Genomic DNA, 22577 nt, shown 5'->3' with positions numbered 1-22577 from the left:
ACTACCTTCTGCAATGATCAGGTAATGTACTTAGGCCAGCACAGTACAATCTCCTCTATTTCACTGATTATTTTGTAAAAAGGATGCAGATGTTACTGGTAAGGTCAGCAGTTATTGCTTATCTCTCATAGCTCTTGTAGAATGTATAACTCGCTCAACTATATAGTTAATGGTTAAGAGACCAATGAAGAGTGTGATTATTATTCAGTTTTACAAGGACTCTTTAACACCACTTGATGGAATGCTGCTTTGATGTTTAGAGCAATCACTTTCCACTCAACACTGGAATTCAGCAGGTCCATGCTTGGATGCAGGGTACAATGAAATTGTGAGACACAATACAGTGGGCAAGCAGATTGTCAGTGGTTAAGTTCTGTCATTGTTTAATTATATTCAAGTGGGGATGTTTGCTGACGATTGCAGTTCTTACTTGCATACAACAAGAGTGAGCCAGCATTTGGACATGGGCTGATTAGTGGCAATTGCTGACTAAATCCAACCAAAAAAATTCTGATCTGCTTTACACTTAACATTCAGTGGCATTCCCATTGCCAAGACCCCACTTTCAACAGCCAGACATGAATCTCAACAGGACAGCCACATAAATCCTGTCACTGCAAGAAGTCAGAGCTGGGCATCCCACTGCAAGTAACTCACATCCTGACTCTCCAAAGACTCCAGCAGCTGTCAGGGGCAAGTCATCGGTCTGGTGGAAGTCTATCTGCTATCCATGGTAACTCTCTGTTGTTATTGGGATCTTGCTTTCGTTGTTCAGTGAGCATACAACCCTGCTCTGTGGCCTCACCAAGTCAACACCCAATTTCAAGTGCAAACTTACGTTATTTTATGTGATCTTCTTTGCATTAAACTGAACTGAGGTTGACTTTTCAGCAATAGAATGAAGCAATATTTGATCCATGTTTGTGGTAGTGTTCGAGACTGATGCTCACGACATCTCCTGGATAATTTATTTCCAGCTGGTAGACTGATTTGACAAGAAAACGAATAATATAGTATCAGTTTTTCCAGTGCGATGTAATTAAAGATTCAATTTAACCTTGAGTGTTTGCAACCATTTTTGGGTTGCACTATGCCAAGAATTTTAACTGGGCATCTTCTGTTCTGCTCACCCTTGTGACCCTGAAGTGATTTCCACATCAGAGCTGATTGAGATGAAGGCACTTCCAATGCACTGCTTTTGTTGCACCATTTCAGGTGAACCTAGACCAATTTGTTCTGGGAATGTCTGTCTTTGAGCACTCCCAGGACAACATGGTCTTCCCCCACAACACCACCCTGGGAGGTTTCCAAGGTAAGTAAAATGCCTACTCACATCCGAAGGCTCATCCCTCACTGGCAATAAACCCCAATCTGCAAAGTGACCCCATCAATCTGAATGCCATACCTGGCTTCCCAATGTGCATCACACCTCATCCCTCACCCAGTCTCCATGGAAACAGTGCCAGAAATGTCGTGGAAACAATCCCAGAGCCTCTCTTGGATAGAAATCGCCTTTCCCTCACCCCGTTATCCAGATAAAGCTGCCAGTTCCTTCCCTCCTGATCCACAGGAAAGTGTCCTGGCTCCTTCTCCCGCATCCCAATGCCCTTCAAACCCTAATGGAGCCGATAGCCAACCTTCTGAGCTTGTCCTGGGAGTGGACGTCCTGTATGAAATGTGCAATGCCTGGTCTCAGCTCCAGCTGCTGTATTTTGGTGAAGGAGGATGACAACTTAAATTGTTAATATTCCGCCATATCTACATAATTCTTGAATATCTCAAAAATTATAGTTTAGTAGTTTTATATTATGTTCACGGATATCTGAAAACTATTATATTTATCTTCATAATGAATGGTTTGATCCTACATTATTTTAAACAGTTTTCTTTCGCATTGGCACACGGTTATCAGCCAATTTTGATAGTCCAAGTGGAAATGTAATATGTAGCATTAATGTATTTAAATTCATTCATCTGCAGACCTAAACTGTTTAACATGTTGTAGAGTTAATCCAGACTGAAATATAGTTTCTCTTATATGATACATTTTAATAAGCCTGAAGCTGTCATATTTAACAGGACTTTAAATTACCACAAGGTGTAATTGGCAGGGATGGCCAACTTGGAAAGTTTTTCACATTGATAGTTTTTCTGTTCTTGTCAAACATTTGGTTAAGTTTTGAAACAATTTTAAGTGGATTCTTATGGAATGTGCACTTACCCTAAGTTCAATGTACGATGTTGGCACAATCTATAAATATGAGAAAACCTGTATTTGAAGTTATGAGCAAGCCTTTGCATTGTTAATGCCTAATGAATTTGTTGCCAATGAAATTAGCTGCTTCTGATCTTGACAAGCCCTAGGTTATATGTAAATCACAGAACCTGGAACACTAAGATAAGATGAGATATCTTTATTAGTCACATGTACATCGAAACACACAGTGAAATGCACCTGTTTGCGTAGAGTGTTCTGGGGGCAGCCGGCAAGTGTCGCCATGCCCACAACTTCCTAACCTATATATCTTTTGGAATGCGGGAGGAAACTGGAGCACATGGAGGAAACCCACGCAGACACGGGAAGAATGTACAAACTCCTTACAGACAGTGGCAGCACAGTACAGGCCCTTCGGCCCACAATGTTGTGCCAACCTATATACACCTTATCCCCATTCAATCTATCCCCGTCTTTGCTTTACCTCCCATAATCTTCTAGATTTCTTTCGTCCACGTGCCTATCTGATTGTCTCTTAAATGACCCTATCATATCGGCCCCTACCACCACCCCCGGCAGTGCATTCCAGGCACCCACTGCTCTCTGTGTAAAAAACCTACCTCTGACATCTCCCCTGAACTTTCCTCCATGCGCCTCAAATGGGTGACCTCTAGTATTGGCCATTGCCCCCCTGGGGAAAAGATGCTGGCTGTCCACTCTGCCTATGCCTCTCATAATCTTATGCACCTCATCCTCCGTCGCTCCAAAGAGAACAGCCCTAACTCACTCAACCTCTCCTCATAACAATACTCCAAATATGGTCTAACTAGAGCCTTATAGAGCTGCAACATCACCTCTCGGCTGTTGAACTCAATCCCACGGCTTATGAAGGCCAGCACACCATACACCTTCTTAACTACCCTATCAGCTTGTGTGGCAACTTTGAAGAATCTATGCACTTGGATCCCAAGATCTCTCTATTCCTCCACACTGCTAAGAATCCTGCCATTAACCATATACTCTACCTTCAAGTTCGTTCTTCCAAAGTACATCACTTCACACTTCTCCATATTGAGCTCCATCCCCCGCTTCTTCACCCAGCTCTGCATCCTGTCTAAATCCCATTGCAGCCTATGACAACCTTCTGCACTGTCTGCTACACCACCAACCTTCATGTCATCTGCATACTTACCAACCCATCCTTCCACTTCTTCATCCAAGTCATTTATAAAAATCACAGAGTAGGGATCCCAGAACAGATCTCTGCGGAATACCGCTCGTCACCAACCTCCAGGTTGAATACTCCCCTTCTATAACCACCTTCTGCCCTCTACCGATTTCAAATCCACACAGTTAATTTTCCATGGATCCCATACCTCATGACTTTCTGAATGAACCTACCGTGGGGAACCCTGTCAAACACCTTGCTAAAATCTATATATACCACATTAACCACACTACCTTCATCAATTTGTCTTGTCACTTCCTCAGAAAACTCTATTAGGCTCGTGAGGCACAACCTGCCTTCCGTGAAGCCATGTGGACGATCCGTAATAAGATTATGCTTCTCCAAGTGCTCATAAGAATTCTAAGAACCCTCTTCAATAGTTTGCCCACCACTGACATAAGACTCACTGCTCTATAATTCCCGGGATTATCCCTTTTACCCTTCTTGAACAATGGAACGTTGTTCCAATCCACCGGTACCACTCCTGTGGCCAGGGAGGTCTCAAAGATCATCGTTAATGCTCCAGTAATCTCTTCCCTCGCTTCCCATAGTAACCTGGGGTATATCCTGTCCAACCCCAGGGACTTATCTATCCTAATGCTTTTTAGGAGCTCCAATGCTGCTTTCTTCACCTCGACATGCTCCAAAACATTTGCCTGTTCTATGCTAATCTCATGTTCGTCTAAGTCCCTCTCCCTGATGAGCATTACACTGAAGTAAAGTATTCATTTAGGACCTCCCCTATTTCCTTCGCCTCCAGATATATGTTTTCCCCTTATCCCTGAGTGGTCCTACCCTCACCCTTGTCATCCTCTTGTTCCTCACATACATGTAGAATGCCTCAGGGTATTCCTTAACCCTATTTGCCAAGGCCTTCTCATGTCTCCTTCTAACTCTCCTAAGTCCCTCCTTAAGCTCCTTCCTTGGCTACCTTATAACTCTCAAGAGCCCTGTCTGATTTTTGCTTCATAAACCTTAAATATGCTTCCTTCTTCCTCTTGACTAAGCCTTCTACCTCTCTTGTTAACCATGGTTCCTTCACCCTACCATCCTCTCCTCAGCTCAGTGGGACAAACCTATCTAGAACCCCCATGTAAGTGGTACCAAAATAACCTCCACATTTCTGCAGTGCATTTACCAGAACTGGAATCATCTGTTTCCAGTTTACGCTCCCAAGTTCTTGCCTAGTACCATCGTAATTTGCCCTCCCCCAATTAAATACTTCCCATAGTGTCTGCTCCTATCTTTGTCCATGGCTATGCTGAAGGTCAGAGAGTTGTGGTCACTATCCCTGAAATGCTCACCCGCCAAGGGTTCTGTCACCTAACCAGGTTCGTTGCCTAATACCAGTTCCAGCATGGCCTCTCCTCTCGTCGGCCTGTCTACAAACTGTGTCAGGAATCCTTCCTGTACACACCTTACAAATCCTGCCATATCAAAACCTTTTGCACCTTTCCAAAATCTACCTACCTGCTCCTCAGTGTCCTGATGGCTGATTAGCAATGCCACCCCCCACCCTTTTTACCCCCTTCCCTGTCCCTTTTGAAACATCTAAATCCTGGAACCTCAAGCAGCCACTCCTGCCCTTGCAACAGCCAAGTCTCTGTAATGGCCACAACATTATAATTCCACGTACTGATCCATGCTCTAAGTTCATCACCCTTATTCTTGACACTTCTCACATTAAGGTAAAACACTCCTTTGATCATGGTTTGGAAATTACAGGATTTTTGACTTTTTCCCAAAGTCCCTGTAAATATGACCTGCATTCTGACGTCTTTCTTCGGAAACGATATAGAAGAAGAGGCGAGAACATTTCCACTGTGTAACTAAGAAGATCGATGAAAGCATTGGTGGTAGACATTGTTTATGTGGACTTTGGTGAGGCATTTGACAAGGTCCCACATGGTCAGCTGGTCCAGAAGGCTAAGGCACATGGGATCAAAGGCAGGCTGGCTTATTGGATCCAAAACTGGCTTGGTGATCGGAAGCAGAGGCTGGTGGTGGAAGGATGTTTTTGTTGTTGGAAGTTTCTGACCACAGGAATCACTGGCTGTGACCCTTGTTTCTGATATATATTAATGTTTGGATGTGAATATTGGAGGCATGATCATTAAGTTGGTAAATTGATTTATTATTCTCACGTGTACCGAGGTACAGTGAAAAACTTTGCTTTGCATGCCATCCATACAGATCATTTCATCTCATCAGTGTGTTGAGGTAGTGTAAGGGAAAACAATAACAGAATGCAGAACAAAGTGTTATAGTTACAGAGGAAGTGCAGGCAGACAATAAGGTGCAAGTCCATAATAAAGTAAATTGTGAGGTCAAGAGTTCACCTTATCATATTAGGGGACTGTTCAATAGTCTTATAACAGCGGGATAGCAGCTATCCTTGAACCTGGTAGTACATGCTTTCAGGCTTTTGTATCTCCTGCCCAATGGGAGAGGGGAGAAGAGAGAATGTCCAAAGAGGGTGGGGTCTTCGATTATGTTGGCTGCTTTATCGAGGCAGCAAGAAGTGCAGACAGACTCCACTGAGGGGAGGCTGGTTTTCGTGATGTGCTGAGCTGTGTCCACAGCTCCCTGCGGTCCCGGGCAGAGCGGTTGCCATACCAAGCCGTGATGCATCCGGATAGGATGCTTTCTATGGGGCATCGATAAAAATTGGTGAGGGTCAACGGAGACATGGCAAATTTCTTTAGCCTCCTGAGGAAAGTTTACAGATGGCACAAAACTTGTTGGTGGTGTGAATAGCGAGGGAGGTTATCCACGGCTACAGGAGGATATAGATCAAACGGAAAGTTAGGTGGAGTTTTGGCACATGGAATTTACTCGTAACAAGTGTGAGGTGTTGCACTTGGGGAAGTCAAATAGACAGATGCAGTAAATGGTAGGACGTGAAGGAATGTTGATGAACAGAGGGACCTTGGGGTTCAATTTCAGCATTCCTGAAAGTGTCAGCACAGGAAGATATGGTGAAAAAGCAATGTTGGCATATTTACCTTCATTGGTCAGGGCTTAGAATAGTTAAAGATGGAACGTTATGTTGCAACTTTAAAAAACACTGGTGAGACCACATTTGGAATATTGTGTGCAGTTCTGCTCACCACAAGAGAGGAAGGATGTCGTTATGCTGGAGAGAGTGCAGAGGTGATTGATCAGGATGGTGTCTGGATTGGAGGACTTTAGTATGGCGAGAGACCATAAGGCATAGGTTGGGTTTGTTTGCCCTGGAGCGAAGGAGGCTGACCGGAACCTCAGGGGTATATCAAATTATAAGAAGTGTCAATAGGGTAGATAGTCAGAATCGTTTTCCCTATGGTGGTCAGTTCTAGGTCAGAAATAGGTTGAAGGAGAGAGGAAAGTGATTTGTAGGGAAGGTTTTTGCACAGAAAGTTGTTGATATCTGGAACACATTGCCAAAGGAGGTGGTGGAATCAGATGCAATCACTGTGTTTAAGAGACATTTAGACAGGCACTTGAATAGGCAAGATGTTGAAGGATACAGATCTAATGCAGGCAGCTAATCTAATGAGTGAAAAGGTCGCATGGACATGCCAGGCCAGAGCCCTTGTCAATGTTGTATGTCTCCATGACTCACTGTGAAATTGTAGAAGTTAGTCCAGATTTGATACCATGTTTTGGGACCAATTACTCCCCCAAATAACTTTGACTTATGTTTGGGGTTTTAACAAAACAATTATGATTAAAGCTTAATTGGGAGAAAAAGAAAGAAATGGATTTAAACTTCTCCACAGAACCTGTACAACTTGTAATACTGTTGAGGTATGATAACAAATGTGGCTAGCTTTGACCTTCTGTAAAAAGCTGCTTTGTTTCCTAGGATCTCCCAGGAGCCCCTTGAATAGAACAGCCCTCACACTAATCACTGTGAGCAGCTGTGTTCTAACCGTGGTGTATGGAGGCCACTTGACATGCCCTTTGATGGTGAAGGTGACCCTTCATGTTCCTGAGCACTTCATTGCCGATGGTAAGTTTTTCCATTAACGGATATTTGCAGAAAGCAGAAGAGTTGTGCACTTGATGGTTGTTACTTTTGTGGGTTTTTTGGTGAATTGCTTCTGTCTTCCTGAACTACAAAACTGTTAAATAATAACTGTGATCTGTATCTTTTGATTATGAGCATTGGATAAATTTATTCCCATCAGATATTTTTCCTTTATATCTGATACAATTGAATCATCAAAGCAAACGACATTATGAAACCACAATGATGTTTATGCCAGACTTTTGCTATTCCCTTGAAAATTAGTTTATTTCTTGCTTATTTTGCTCGGCCTGGAGTTTCCCCTGAGTTTTGCCGAAGCTTTTTAAGCACAGTTTTCACAAAATTGGTGCAACTCATGCATAAGAATTTTAATTGCAAATCACTATCAGCAGAACTAAAGTTTCTGCAGTTTTGTGTGTTATCTTTGTGGAAGCCAGCCATCCCACAAAACTGGTCATGGCCCCAGGATGAATCCATCTCCCATGGGAATTTATGTTAATGAGGATTTGAGGAGCTTCTAAAAATTAAGCGAGTTATTTCTGAGTACCTAGGCACTAAATGACAATTTTAAAACTATTTATTTTTTATTATTTCCTAAGAAACTGACTACCATCCCCCAATATAACTAGGGAATGGGTCTGTATTTATTTTGGAAGACATCTTCAGTCATTTAAAAACAAAATATTTGTGAATGGTAGATTTAAAATACCTATATTTTGTGATAAACTTATTTTTGACTGTGTTTATCAAAATACAGTATGCCCATATGCCACTCTTAGGTGTAGAAAGAAATACCTCCAAAATCATTTTGAGGAAAAGAAAAGGCTTTAAAATTGACTGATTGTGCCAGTTCTTGGGAGATTTTGTGTTTGTTAAAATTTTGTGTTTTTGAGTGGAAATTTCAGAAAGAAAAAACTGTTTATATTTCACTGGATGTGCTCAAGGGGGGAGCTCATCACCAGAGCTGTATTACTTAGCAGAACAATTATATAAAACAGTTCATCCTTGCTTCTATGGTTTAGCTTCATATATTTATTTGTGTTTCTTGTTTCTAATGATCTTAATGCTTTTAACGAATAACATTGAACTGGTTGTGCCAAGTTTTGTGAAATGGGTGGTACATGTAGTCCTTTGGGCAGGTGAAGCAGTTCTTTGTCAGTTTATTCAGTGCCTCAGAAGTGGTCAATGACCACACACTTCTTTCATATTGCAAAAGAACATGCATTATTTTGGTTTTATTGCATTGTAGTCTAATCGCGTTCAAATCCTTGAGATAAAATGTGACTATAAATGTCTAAAACTGATTGATGTTCCTTTAGCGTTTTGAAATCACTTCATTCAACATTGAAATGTTTAGTTCTAATTATTCTTGAGAATGTCATGTTTTGGGAAAATTCTGTTTCTACTTCCACAGATGCTGTCTGACCGTTACCCTGTGGGGTTGTGGAAGCTAGAACATTAGAAGTATTTAAGGTGGAAGTAGATAAATTTTTGAAAGATTAGGGAACTGGGAGCTCTGGGGAGCTGACACAAAGAGGACTTGAGGCTCGTGTAGATCGGACATGATCATATTTTGTATGGTGGGACTGGTGTGAGGGACCTGGTGGTCTACACCTGCTCTTACTTTCTTGTGTTCTTGTGACCTGCTGAGCGGTTTCCAGCAATTTACAGTTTTGTTTCAGATTTCTGGGATCTGAAGTTTTTTTTTTCTCCTTTTTATGAATTGCTTCTTGGTCAATTGTTGATTTCAAATCCAAGACTGCCAGACTAGTGTTAATCAAGGTTTTAAAGGATTTGGGGAAAAGGCAGGCACAACGAGTCAGGGTGTAGAACAGTCCTGATCTTTTTGAATGTCGTAAGAGGCTGTTCCAATGTTCCAAGCAAGAAAACAATCAAGACTCTTCCATCTATCATGGAAGCATGCAATAAATCATTCTAAAAGTTACATGGTACAATTTACCTTTCAGAAAATTGCACTTAAACGATGCATAAAATTGCAATGGTAGATTACACTTAATTTTCATAATTGGTAATTTTTCCTTGAACTCACACAATCAAGCAGCATAATAAAATACAATTATTTATTTTCTTTCCATGAAGAAGTTTTCTTAATGTATTTAAGAGGGGTAACCTGATGAGGGTTTTATTAATACACCTTAAGGTACAATAAGCTCCAAAAATAAATGTTATAGATAAGATTATCCAATCCTTAACCAGTGTGTAACCCAAGTTAAAATCTCAATCATTAAGTAGTTTCAATACTGTACACTCAATGTAAATAAGTGGAACCTCAATCCCCTATCTTTACCAACAATCAATGCACTTAAATATGCTGCTGAGCAGAATAATCTGGGGAATAATTATTTTGCTGGAAAGCTGACGTACTTGGAATAAAAAATATTTTTTGTAAAATTTTTGAAAAATGTTTTCTTAAAATATTTATTAATATGTATACAACAGTAAGTTGTTATCAATATTATTGAAAGTATGCTCTTTATGTTCATTGTTAAAACAGATTAATCAGATTAAATACCACATCTAGGTAAAGTGGAACAGAAGAGTATTCTCTGAAATGCTGGTGTAAACTGGTGAAAAATAGACAATGCCGAAAATATACAGTTCATCGGTGAAACAAAAAATTCAGCTGAAAGGTGCTTAACTTAAAACCAGCCTGACTCTGTAAATATGACGTCAGGTTTCCTGTCTTCGACTCGACCTAGAGTGATTAATTTCATGATGATGCAGGCTTGAATGTAAACAGATAAACACTATAATTAGTTAGTGAAGCATGTACAAGATTTTACTTTTCAATATTGCTCATTACTTGGGGAAAGGTGTTTCAGATTTTTCATGGAGAATTGGACAGCGAATAAGCACTGAGCAGGGATAGTAATGAGGGAAAGCAGAAGGATAAACCTTGCTGTGAGAGGAAAACCTGGGTTCAAACCCAGTGTGATGGGACTCAGTGGTGCTGCAGTGAGTGTAGCTGTCTCACTGCCCCAGATACCCATGTTTAATTCCGACTTCTGGTGCTGCCTGCATGGAGTTTGCACATTTTCCATGTGGGTTTCCCCTGGGTGTTTCAGTTTTGTCCCACATCCCAAAGATGTGCTGTTTGTTTGGCTGTTGTAATCACCCCTGCTGTAGGTGACTAATGGGGAAATCAGAGGGTGCTTATGGACCTGTGTGAGAGAGAATAAGTTGCAGGGAAATAAGTCAGGGAATGGGATTGATGGTATTGCTCTGAGAGTTGGTATAGACTTGTTGAGCTGAATAGCCTCCAGTAATATCATCAGGGTATATGACTGATGGATTTCATGGTTTGTAAAAGCAGAAAGGCAGCAAAGCAGTGATGCTGAGGGGAACACCATTTTAATGATTGAAGGAGCAAAGACAGATCATTGTGTGAGCAACTGTGCAAGAAATTGTTGGCTGTGTTTGGAAGACTGGAAGGTGTTTGTGTATTTTGGAGCTGGAAGTGATGCAGGAAGGACTGGAGCTGTATGGTTTAGGTTTTGTGCATAGGGTGAAGCTTGAAAGAAGGATTTTGTATCATTTAACATGGGATGATTTAAAATTAAGGGCATGTTGAGAGAAAGTTGCCAAAGGTGAAGGGTGATGATCACCCTTTTATTAAACATTGTGTCTTTGAAAAATGTAGAAAGCACATAACTTTGTGAGCTCCACTGGTGTCCCAGCTGAAAACAGAGGGAATAAACGAGTTTAAGTTGGAGTTGATTGTTAATTATCTCAAAGGGAATATTGAGTTTGTTTCTGTTCTCCAAAGTTATTTTAGAGTAATTGTTGGACTTGGCCATGGAGGGAGATGGTACATCTTGCATGGGCACCCCAGCCATTCACCAGTGCAATCCAGTAGATTTGTGCTTCAAAATAAAGCTGTGCAGGGGAAGATGTGAGAGGGCAGATTGTTTTCACTGACGAGGACAGCATTTAAAATTGGTCCAAATTTGAATAATTTTGGGCAAACAGAAAGGGGACCGTTATGGAGATCTGATTGGTAAACAAACACGACAAATTCAACATTATATATAAATGATAAACATGATAAATAAATTGAAAATTGTTCAAAACTTTTGCTGATGTACTAAGAGAAGCAGCCAAGGTACATTGTTTCGAGTGTCACCCAGGATCGAAATAAACGTGTTTCCTTGTGAATGAAAATTAATTGTCTATTTGCTGAGAATGATAGAAGTCGTCGAATATCTCAGTCATGAAAGATGTGTGCACAAACTTTAAGGTCTGCCTTTCAAGAAGGTTGTACGTGATTTATAATCACATTCTGGAAGGAAATATGTCCATTTCTGACCCACAACGTTAAAGGAATTTTATTCCAATTATCATTGCCATTTGTATGATAAGCTGCAGAAATGAAAGCAATATACTTCAGTGTGCTCTTAACAAACATTATCCTGACATGACAACTATCTTCCTTGAGAATTTTTGCTTAATGTGTGTCTTAATCCCTGTTGTTATAGTAAAATTTTCTTCATTCTGAGGAGACTGATATAAGCAGCTTCAGGATTTGGTCATTTTAAAAGAGAGATCTGTTTGTTTGAATTTGGCCCAATAATAATATCTTGCAATGATTAAAATGCAGATGACTATTATAAATAATTTGTGAAAAATGTTACGTACTGGGCTTGTTATTCTCCAATAACCTATTCAAAGTAAGCTCTGCCAATTGTCTGCTGTAATTATTCATCAGGCCAAACACCTTCAAAATATTTTATTCCTTTTATGTCTGTATTATCAAAAAATTTGTGACAGCTTTTTTAACCAATGTATTCCCTAGAATAAGCTGGAAATTCACTGAACGTAGTGCAGACTCTGTTATAAGAAAGCAATGGTGATTGTGAAGAAAAGATTAACATGTTATTTAAACAGGGATGCTATCTATTTGAAGTAAATGAATTCTTACCCTTATGAAAATAGCACACAAGGATATGTCGTAGAATTGCAGTGAAGATTTTTCTTTTTTCAATCGCTTGTTTTATTGGCCTTTGGAAGAAGCAAATGTTTTATTTGCTTCTCTTCATAAATGTTCTTCTCTCCAAATCACCCAGTGGCAGCTGCCAGTAAAACCCACTGTGATTTCTCCAGTTGGAATGACTGCATTATTCTAAATAAGTATCCACAAATGAGTTAATGTAGCATGCACAAACGTGAGTGTACCTTGAAGAACTATGTGAGCCATATGGTGTGACTTTTGATATATTGTTTTACCAGCCAACTCGAGTTGATTGCCTTTATTAAGACACATTTGTTGGTAGCACCAACTTTATCATCAGTGAATAGCAATGCAAAAGAGCTTTAAAAGCAAAATAAAATCTGGGATGTTACTGTTTGAAGGAGTAGCACAGCAGTAATCGTGTAAAGTAATGGAGAATGAGGTACCAAGATGGAGCAATGATGACACGACAGGTATGTCAGCGAGCTTGAACAATATAAGACGTTTCGGCCATTTTCCCTGCACGTGGAATGAGTGAAGATGTTCCAGAGAATGAATGGCATCAAGATCCCAAGGGAGGGCACAGAAGTAGAGTGATATAATGTCGAACAGTACAGTGCAGGAACAGGGCCTTAGGCCCACCCAGTCTGTGCTGATCACAATGCCAATCTCAACTCATCCCATCTGCCTGCACATGGTCCGTATCCCTCCATTCCCTGCCTGTTCATGTGTCTGTCTAAGATGCTCTTAAACATTGCTGTCGTATTTGCTTACACTACCTCCTCTGGCACTGCGTTCCAGGCACCTACCACTCTCTGGTGTAAGACTGTTGCCTTGCAAATCTCTCACCTTGAAGCTATGACCTCGAGTGTTTCCACCCTTGGAGTTAAAAAACTTCTGACTATCTACCCTGTCTCTGCCTCTCGTAATTTTATATACTTCAATCAAGTCACACCTCAGCCTCTGATGCTGTAGAGAAAACAATCCAAGTTTCTCCAACCTCTCCTTATAGCTAATACACTCTAATCCAGGCAACATTTCCGGCAAACCTTTTCTCACCCTTTCTAGAGTCTCCACGTCCAGCCTATAATGTGGCAACCAGAACTGCATGCAGTACTCCAAATGTGGCCTAACCAAAGTTTTATACAACTGCACCATGACTTCCCGACTTTTATACTCGGTGCCCTGACCAATGAAGGCAAACGTGCGTGCACCGCCTTTACCACCCTATCCACTTGTGTTGCCACTTTCAGAGAGCTATGGGCTTGCACCCCAAGATCTCTCTGAACATCAGTGCTTCTCCTCATACCAATTAAATTCCAGCTGCTTTTTCTCCATCCAAATATCCAACTGATGTATATACCGCTGTACTTTTTGACAACCTTCCCCACTATCCTGATATGACAGTGAAGCTCAAATATCCAGCACATAGTGTTCTTGACTTGGGCCTATTCTCTCTACACTCATGGCTATGTGGCTAGGCACAGCTCAAATGGTATCTGTAAATTCGCCGATGACACCACTGTTGTTGGCAGAATCTCACATGGCGACAAGGAGGCGTACAGGAGTGAGATGGATCGGCTGGTTGAGTGGTGTCACAAAAACAACCTCACACTCAGCATTTGCAAGACCAAGGAATTGATTGTGGATTTCAGGAAGGGAAAGTCAGAACACACACCAGTCCTCATTGAAGGGTCAGAAGTGGAAAACGTGAGCAGCTTCAAGTTCCTGGGCATCAACATCTCAGAGGATCTATCTTGGGCCCAACACATTGATGCAATCATGAAGAAGGAATGCCAGTGGCTCTACTTCATTAGGAGTTTGAAGAAATTCGGTATGTTACCAAAGGCTCTTGGAAGTTTCTACAGCTGCATGGTGGAGAACATTCTGACTGGTTGCATCACCGCCTGGTACGGAGGCTCCAATGTGCAGGATCGAAAGAGGCTGCAGAGGGTTGTAGACTCGGCCAGCTCCATCACGGGCACAACCCTCCCCGCCATCGAGGACATGTTCAAGAGACGGTGCCTCAAGAAGGTGGCATCCATCATTAAGGACCCTCACCACCCGGGACATGCCCCCTTCACGTTACTACCATCAGGGATGAGGTACAGGAGCCTGAAGACCCACACTCAATGATTTAGGAACAGCTTCTTCCCCTCCACTATCAGATGCCTGAATGGTCCATGAACACTACCTCATTATTCCTCTTTTGCACTATTTGTTTATTTTGTAACTCATTGTAATTTTTATGTCTTGCTCTGTACTGCTGCCACAAAACAACAAATTTCATGACATATGTCAGTCATAACAACCCTGATTCTGATTCTACTATTCAAATGTGCCAGTTAACCTGATGTCGGTCCAGGTGCTCCCTCGGTGCTGACCAGTGTTGGTCTGGGTGGTCTCTCTCTGAAATGCCAGTTACTGGTGTGCTGGTTAATGAGGTGCCAGATAATACAGCTTTTTCTGTACATTTGAAGCCATTTTATTAAATAACATAAGTATGCGTATTGATGTCACTGGATGTTATAAATCAGGATGTGTATCAGAAATATGTCAGTTTTATTCTGTTCAGGCAAAGTAAACTGCTGTTGGGCACCCAAGTGAGAGATACCTTCCTGGTTGTGGGGAAGTAAGCTTGTGGGGAAGTTTGGTTGCATGATGAAGCAGGTGGATTCAGTTACCTTTTGCGGTTATGGGATGGAGGTATGCACCAATGATCATGGGCAGGAATGGATTGAGTCATTCGGAATGTGGTACTGTGTATTTGGAAAAAAATTTCCATGTTGAGCAGTGAAATAATCAAGGTGTCATTTGTGCTTTGGGACGCAGGAGCCCCACCTAAGCAGATCATTGATCAATTGGTCTTGAGAAGTCTCTTGCCAACAGACGTTGCCAGACCAGAGAGGCAGTGATGAATGAGAGATCAGTGACTTCTGCTTAATGACCTGAGGAGAGAAGCAACGTGACTTGGGAGGAGAATACAGAGATGATAGGTGGTTGCCTCCACATAATATCAAGTCAAGTTTATTGTCATGTGCACAAGTACGGTGAGGCACAGGTTACAATGAAAAACTTGCTTGCAGCAGCATCATAGGTACAGACAACACAGAATATAAATTATACATTTTTCATAAATTATACAAGACAGTGAAGAGAAAGAAAATAAAAAGACTGTGCAAAACAAGACATTAGTGCAAAAAAAAACACCATCAGAGAGAAGTCCATGATAGTGCAAGAGGTGGTCCATAGTGTTCCATTGCTGAGGTAGGAATATCTTGTTTGTAAGTGGTTAACTGCAGGTATAATTTAATATGTGTAGACAATTGAGGTTTTTCAGAGTTTGTGACTTTTTTTAAGGGGAAGCAATGTGGTATATGCAACTGTGAGTGTACCTTCTGTGTACTATGTAGAATGAAATTTGATACATTAATGTACCGGTCACTGCTGTAAAATGAGTGTTCAATATCTTCGTTAAAGAATGTTTTGTCAGTAGATCTACCCTTATTACTTGCCTCAAGTGAACAACAATGGAAAATAACCGATGGATGCTACATTTTGAAGAACAATAATTTGTTCTGGTCAGACGATGCCTCCAATCTGTTTCAGCTTTATTTAGAAAAGCAAAATATTGCACATGTTAGAAATCTGATATTAAAACAGAAAAAGCTGGAAATACTCAGCAAGTCAGATAGCATCAGTGGATGGAGAAACAGAATTGATGTTACAGGTTGATAAGCCCTCTGGTCTCCATTCTCATAATTTTCAATGACATCTCATCCACTTGGCTGAATGGCTTTTGCCTCTTTGAATCCTAAAAAAAATTGTTCTTCTGGACATCTTTGTCCGTCATACATGGCTATTTGATATGATTTGAGCAGGTGATTTAACTAAAAAGAAAAACTGTGTGAATGTGCATCATTCCAAAGGATTTAACTTCTGACTTTTTGTGTTGTTCAGGGAGCAGCTTTGTTGTCAGTGAGGGAAGCTTTCTGGACGTTTCAGACTGGTTGAATCCTGCCAAATTATCACTGTTTTACCAAATCAACTCAACATCTGCATGGACAAGAGACCTTTGTGGGCAAAAGACATTGGAGCCTTGTGAACATCTCTGTGATGAAGAAACTGGTAAGTTGTGAATCCTTGAGCTTTTGGCTACTGAGATTGTCGCCCATGGAATTTATGCAATTTATTGCTTGTTTATTCACCTAATTTCTATTTTTGGAGCTTGCTTTTGCAGTCTTTTCAGTTACACCAAATGTAGGTTCCAAATATGGAAAGAAAAATGAAGTCAAATTTTTATTGTCCTATGACTCCTTGGACAGTTCCCATTGCAGTTGAGTTGATAAAATTAATGCCTTCAAGTTGTGCTTGTTGACATAAGCAAAGCAAAGTTTTACAAAGCGTTGCTTTCATGAGTACGCAATGAAAAGTGAATCTTCATCAAGCAAATACAGACCCGGTTTTGATTTTACTTTTTCCCCTTCATAAATGTTTTTGAATTATTAATTTTAATCCTCACCTAATAAGAGAGAAAATGGGAATCTTAAGCTATAAACAAAAGTTTTAATTAAGACGAGTCATGGTTTTACTTAGCATTAACATGAGAATCACACTGTAACTCGAGAGTTAGGCAGACCTCAGACCCAAGAATTGAAAATGCCTCTCTCTAGTTTTGTTCAGGGAATTGAATAATTCTTGTCTGGTTTTTGCAAAATGGACAACTGATTGAGCAAGTTTGAGGTGTCCACCCAGGCTCAATGGAGAACATTTTCACAACCAAATCAGGTGTCAGTTGAAATCCAACTCCAGAGACCTGAGCATGCAAATCTAAACTGTACTCTAGTGCAGTACCAAGAGATTGTGGCCTGGCTAGATATTCCATCACTTGGATAGTAAATTAAACCAAGGCCCCATCTGTTCTCGTAGGTGGACACAATAGATTCTTTGATACTTTTCAAAGAAGAGTTGGGGAATTGTTCCAGGTATCTCAGACAATATTTATCCATCAATTGATTATCTGCTAATTACTTCATGGTTATTTTTTCTGTAACTTGCATGAAATGACAGTTATTTCCCACATTACAACAGTGGCTAACACTTCAAATGTAATCCAAAGGTCATGCAGGGCATATTTAAATGGAACTGTTTAATATCATAGAGTGTTTTTGGTGGGCTTAGAAGATCACCACAAAACATTCGTTTCTCCTCGATTGCTGGCATTATTACCTGGGAGACTCATCCTCAGTTCCTTCAGGTGCTCAGACAACCTGGAAGGTCAGAACCCCAGGCATGTGGAGAAGAAGTACAAAATAGGGAATAGCATAGACTGAATTAGCAGAAGATTATGATTCACTACAATTGCTGCAAGCTAAGATTCTAATGAGGAAGAGAGTAATTAGAAGAGGAACAGGTGGAGTTGAAGGACACAGTATCTGGAATACAGACTTGTGATGGGGACGGGGAATGGATTTAGAAGGGAGGGCTGAATCAATTGCTCTGGGAATCTAATGATAAGAAGTAGAGTCAGCAATACACCATTCTTACTCCTGTTTGTTGAACCTTCCATAACACTCTCATGCCTTGGGAGTGGAACTGATGACATTTATCTTCCTGGCCCTTGAGCACACCTGCCTACCAACATGGAGAAGGAGGACCTACTTGTGTCTCTCACTTGCTCCACCTCTGTTTTGCTAAACCCCAGTGCTCCTTATTAAGATATCTCTCACTTACAGTTGCCAAATCCCAATACGTACTTCCAGAGAGATAAAGGTACAAGCACACTCAGGACACAAGGCAGAAGTGGCAGCATTAGCAGAGCTGCTGCCTCACAGCACCGGGGACCTGGGTTCAATCCTGTCCAACAGCACTGTCTGTGTGGAGTTTGCATGTTCTCCCTGTGACCGTGTGGTTATTCCCACATCCCAAAGATCTGCTGGTTCATAAGTTAATCGCTACTGCAAATTGTCCCCAATGTGTAGGTGAGTGGTAGAATGTGGGGGAGTTTATGAGAATGTGAGGAGAGTAAAAATAAAAATTGTGAGGGATTGATGTAAATGGGTAGTTGTTGGTCGGTATGGAGTCGGTAGGCCTAAGGCCTGTTTCCGTGCTGCTTGACTTTGACTCATAGATGGAGCTGATCACTGAGATTCAAAGGAGGCCTGACCATACTGTGGTTCAGGACTCATTGATAACACTGAGTGCGTGAGGTCAGCACCCTGACCACCCACTGGCTGAAGAACATCCAAAGTGAAATTCATGCCCCTTTTTTATTTTGAATAGTCTTATAACGTTATTTATCATATGGTTGACACAATCTGCTAAAATGTCAAATTAAAGTAAATTACTCAAATCTAGTCGGCTCCAAATGCTTTTTTAATTAAAGGTAAATTGGATTCTGAAGGACAAGGCAATTTTTAATTTCTGTTATCTTGCAATATCGGTCCAAATTTCATCGTTTTTCACCAGTGTAATATAATGGCCTTTTCCAAAGAAAATGCCAACCCTATTTTGATATTTAACTGCTGGATTGCAAGGGAAGGTTTTAAAAGGAAGCATTTTCATGTTTTGCTCTTTTTCCAGCTGGAACATGAGCTTGACATTTCCACAGCTGTTTGTATTGAAAAGTCTGAAAATAGCACGGTTTATGGACATTTAGAGGGTTAGAGACAGAGTGCATGGTTAATGGGAAAATACTTTTTACAAGGGATTATTTTATCAAGTAATATACTTAAATCAATAGAAATGAGTTTTGCTTAATGAATGAAATTTCATAAATCAGCCAATTTCATTTCCATAGGGTATCTCAACTGATAGATTTTTGCTTTAGCAGTTTCACTTCAAATTGCCAGGCTAGAGTGGAGCAATTCACATAAAATCGATAATATTTTATCAATGAATATTGATAAATGAATCCTTCCCCCAATCACAGTATTTCTTGTTTTAAAGCTTCTTTTCGCATTGATTCTTTTCTGTTTGCCTGTTTTTTGCAGTTGTGATGAGGCAAAAATGAAAAACAATCTTCCAACTGGATCAGTAATAATAACAAGAAGTTTTGGAAACACTTGGCAGGTCAGGCAGCATCTGTGGAGAGAAATTAGAGCTGATGTTTCAAATTTATGACCCTCGATCTGAAATGTTGACTCTGTTTCACTCTCCACAAACGCTGCCTGACCAGCTGAGCATTTGCACCAGTTTGTTTTCATTTCAGATTCCCATCACCTGCAGTTTTTCTGATATTCAGTTCTAATTTTATTTGCCAGTTGCAACACTAATTTAAGTCTCCTGATCAAAGAACTATCAATTCCTGCCATTTTCTTGTTGTAACAACTTTGATTTGAACATGGTTGTTTTGATATCCAAGTCATTCTTGACACTTTGGGTCAGTAGGTGATCCATATATTAATTCTCAAAGATACTCAACAATCTGGTACATCTGCCATTCCTCCAAACACCTGCCTATCTGATTTCACATCTTTTAAGTTTACCATGAACAATTAGTTCATAACTTTAAATTGGACTCTTGAGCCTTCAATGTTATCCTGTTGCTGAAGATTTTTTTTATTATTTCCTTTTCACTGTGGTTGTTTCAATTGCTTTTTTTATCTCCACTATTTCCCTCAACAAAGAATTCTTATTTTGGAACTTTCCCCTCAAATTAATTATTGTGCTGTCAACCACATTGAACAGCATCTGCCAGTGTCCTGAACCAGTCTCTCACAGTGGCCTGAATCCAATTCCATTACTCTTATTATAAATAGCATGGCTCTCAAAATTAACTCCTGACAAAGTATGCCCATAATTCATTGTCAAACTTAACAATGTGGATTTATGTGGATCTGCTTTCTTGTTTTTTGGCTATTGCTCAAATTATCACAGTTTCATACCGTGAGATCTCAGTGTGTGGTATGTTAAAGGGTAGAGTGATTTCCTTGTTGGCAGTCTGATATTTTTGGGCTTCTGCCCTCTCCTCGTGCACCCCTCACATTGGTATGTTGCCCTGAGATAGATATAGAACCATAGAACACTACAGCACAGAAAAAAGGCCATTTGGCCCTTCTAGTCTGTGCCGAAACTTTATTCCACTAGTCCCATTGACCTGCATCCAGTCCATAACCCTCCAGACCTCTCCCATCCATGTATCTTTCCAATTCATTCTTAAAACTTAAGAGTGAGCCCGCATTTACCACGTCAGGTGGCAGCCCATTCCACACTCCCACCACTCTCTGAGTGAAGAAGTTCCCCCTAAACCTTTCCCCTTTCACCCTGAAGCCATGTCCTCTCGTACTTATGTACGTATATTTAAGCCTTTAAAATGGACATTGGTGCCATTTACAACACTGATGCAAAAATTGATGCAATGGCACAAATAACAATTTAATTTTGTTTTACCATAACAGCATTATTTCCTGTTACAGGATGATTTGTCAGTATCACTGGAAAAAAATACCTTTTAAATTTTTGTAATGTTGGACTCACATGGGTGAAACAAGGGTGCAGATTATGGGAACTCATCTCTGTAATGTTGTTCCTGTCTCTGTGCATTACTACAATATATGTCAGCACAGTGTGTGAGAGTGCACAGGATGTGACAGAATTTTTGACATGGAGATTAAGGGATAGGGACCTTCCATAACTAGATTCTGGTCAAATATTTCCTCCACCACCTCAATAAAACATGGCATACTTGTGAGACCACACCACAGAACTTCTGTGGCTATTGGATCTTAAACATTTCTGTTGTTTAATATGGCATCAATATTTTCAAAATAAGCTCCAAGCTTTTTGAGCATTATCATTGTGTCCTGAGTTTAGTGTTCTTCATCTCATGGTATCGATAAATCATTTCCACTGACTTGCTTTTATCGGGGTATGTAGTTTCGCATAACTGCTCCCTTTTAATATTATCATTGCCATACCCTAATCCTTTAAAACCACAGATTTCTTATTTCTTTTCACCTATATTACTAATTAAAATAATCATTCCCTATAGTATTTATCTCTGTGTTACCTGCTAAATTAAATCACCTTGCTGTGTGTGTTGTCTGCCTATCTTTTAAGTATACCCATTAAGGGTTTCTCATTGTTGGCCTTACCTCATACATTTTGTGGAATGAAAAAGTCCATAGCTGGTGTTGGTAGGTGTTGACCAAACTCGTTACCCTCCCCCCCCCCCCCCCCCCCCCCCCCCGATAGTTGGACAATTGAAATCATTGGCTTTGAAATATTTTAGACTTTTCATTAATACACTTTCACACAGCTGATATTGATTTTTCCTGCAGCTGATGAAGTGGGGTATAAATTTGATAAGGTGGCATCAGTTAATTTCATGGAAGAAGCTGTGTCATCTTGCGATCTTAATAAACAGATTTTTCTAATTAACAGATAAATAACACCTAAACCAGCATTTGACAAGGTATATGTAATTCATTTGCCAACATTAAATTAAACAATTAATATGATTTTATGAAAGTAGCCAAGTGAGCAGAGGATTTCATGTTAATCAAAAGTTTAGCAACTGGAGGCATGAAAAAGGAGGATAAATTCTACTTTATGTTGATGTTCTGAATACATTTATAGGGCAGGGATTTATGATTCCATTACACAACACACAGTGGAAATCTTCTCTCCAAATATTGTCTATACATGTGAAGACATGAGCTTCAGCCTACTTTGTTGTCAGATCTGCAGATTTGGAAATGTGATTTTCTGCTGCTATTTGTTGGTGTCTCATAGATGCAACATGGAATGCATAAGTGAAAATTCTCAGGTGAATCTGACCACATTTTGTTGTTCCTATTCACTCATTCACAGCACAAACCCAAGAGCTCTCCCCATTTCCTTTATGTGTTTGTTCATGCTGGGATTGGGGATGAGGTGCAATAACACAGTGGTTAAATTTTGCTGGACTTGTCTCCAGAGATATCTGTTCAATTTGTGCTGTGACAGCTATGGAATTTGCATTGAAGTAATTTACTAAATCTGGAATTATAATCTAGTGTATCTAATAGTGTCCATGAAACTACAGGAGTGTTGTAAAAACCTTTTGGTTCACAAATGTGAGTATTCTGTCCTGATGTTGTTTTGTTTATGACTTCAGACCTACAGCTGTGAGGTTGATTCTCAGCTTAGTAAACCACTCTGTGCAGAGGCA

The 22577-nt window shown here is 40.3% G+C and overlaps 1 protein-coding gene across 6 annotated transcripts in view; it reads left to right on the top strand.

Moving 5' to 3' along the window:
- Positions 1–22577, top strand: part of LOC127581979 (astrotactin-2-like) — a 1282697-nt gene that overhangs the window by 564722 nt on the left and 695398 nt on the right. For all 6 annotated transcript variants that reach the window (XM_052036829.1, XM_052036827.1, XM_052036825.1 and 3 more), the window contains 2 exons: positions 7291–7437; positions 16385–16552. In XM_052036829.1, coding sequence (XP_051892789.1) covers positions 7291–7437; positions 16385–16552 — 315 coding nt within the window. The remainder of the gene's footprint in view (positions 1–7290; positions 7438–16384; positions 16553–22577) is intronic.

The sequence above is a fragment of the Pristis pectinata genome, chromosome 23 (genome assembly GCF_009764475.1).
Source record: "Pristis pectinata isolate sPriPec2 chromosome 23, sPriPec2.1.pri, whole genome shotgun sequence".
NCBI classification, from domain to species: domain Eukaryota; kingdom Metazoa; phylum Chordata; class Chondrichthyes; order Rhinopristiformes; family Pristidae; genus Pristis; species Pristis pectinata.
Note: the sequence above shows the minus strand (reverse complement) of the source record. Positions and strands in the feature narration are given on the sequence as shown.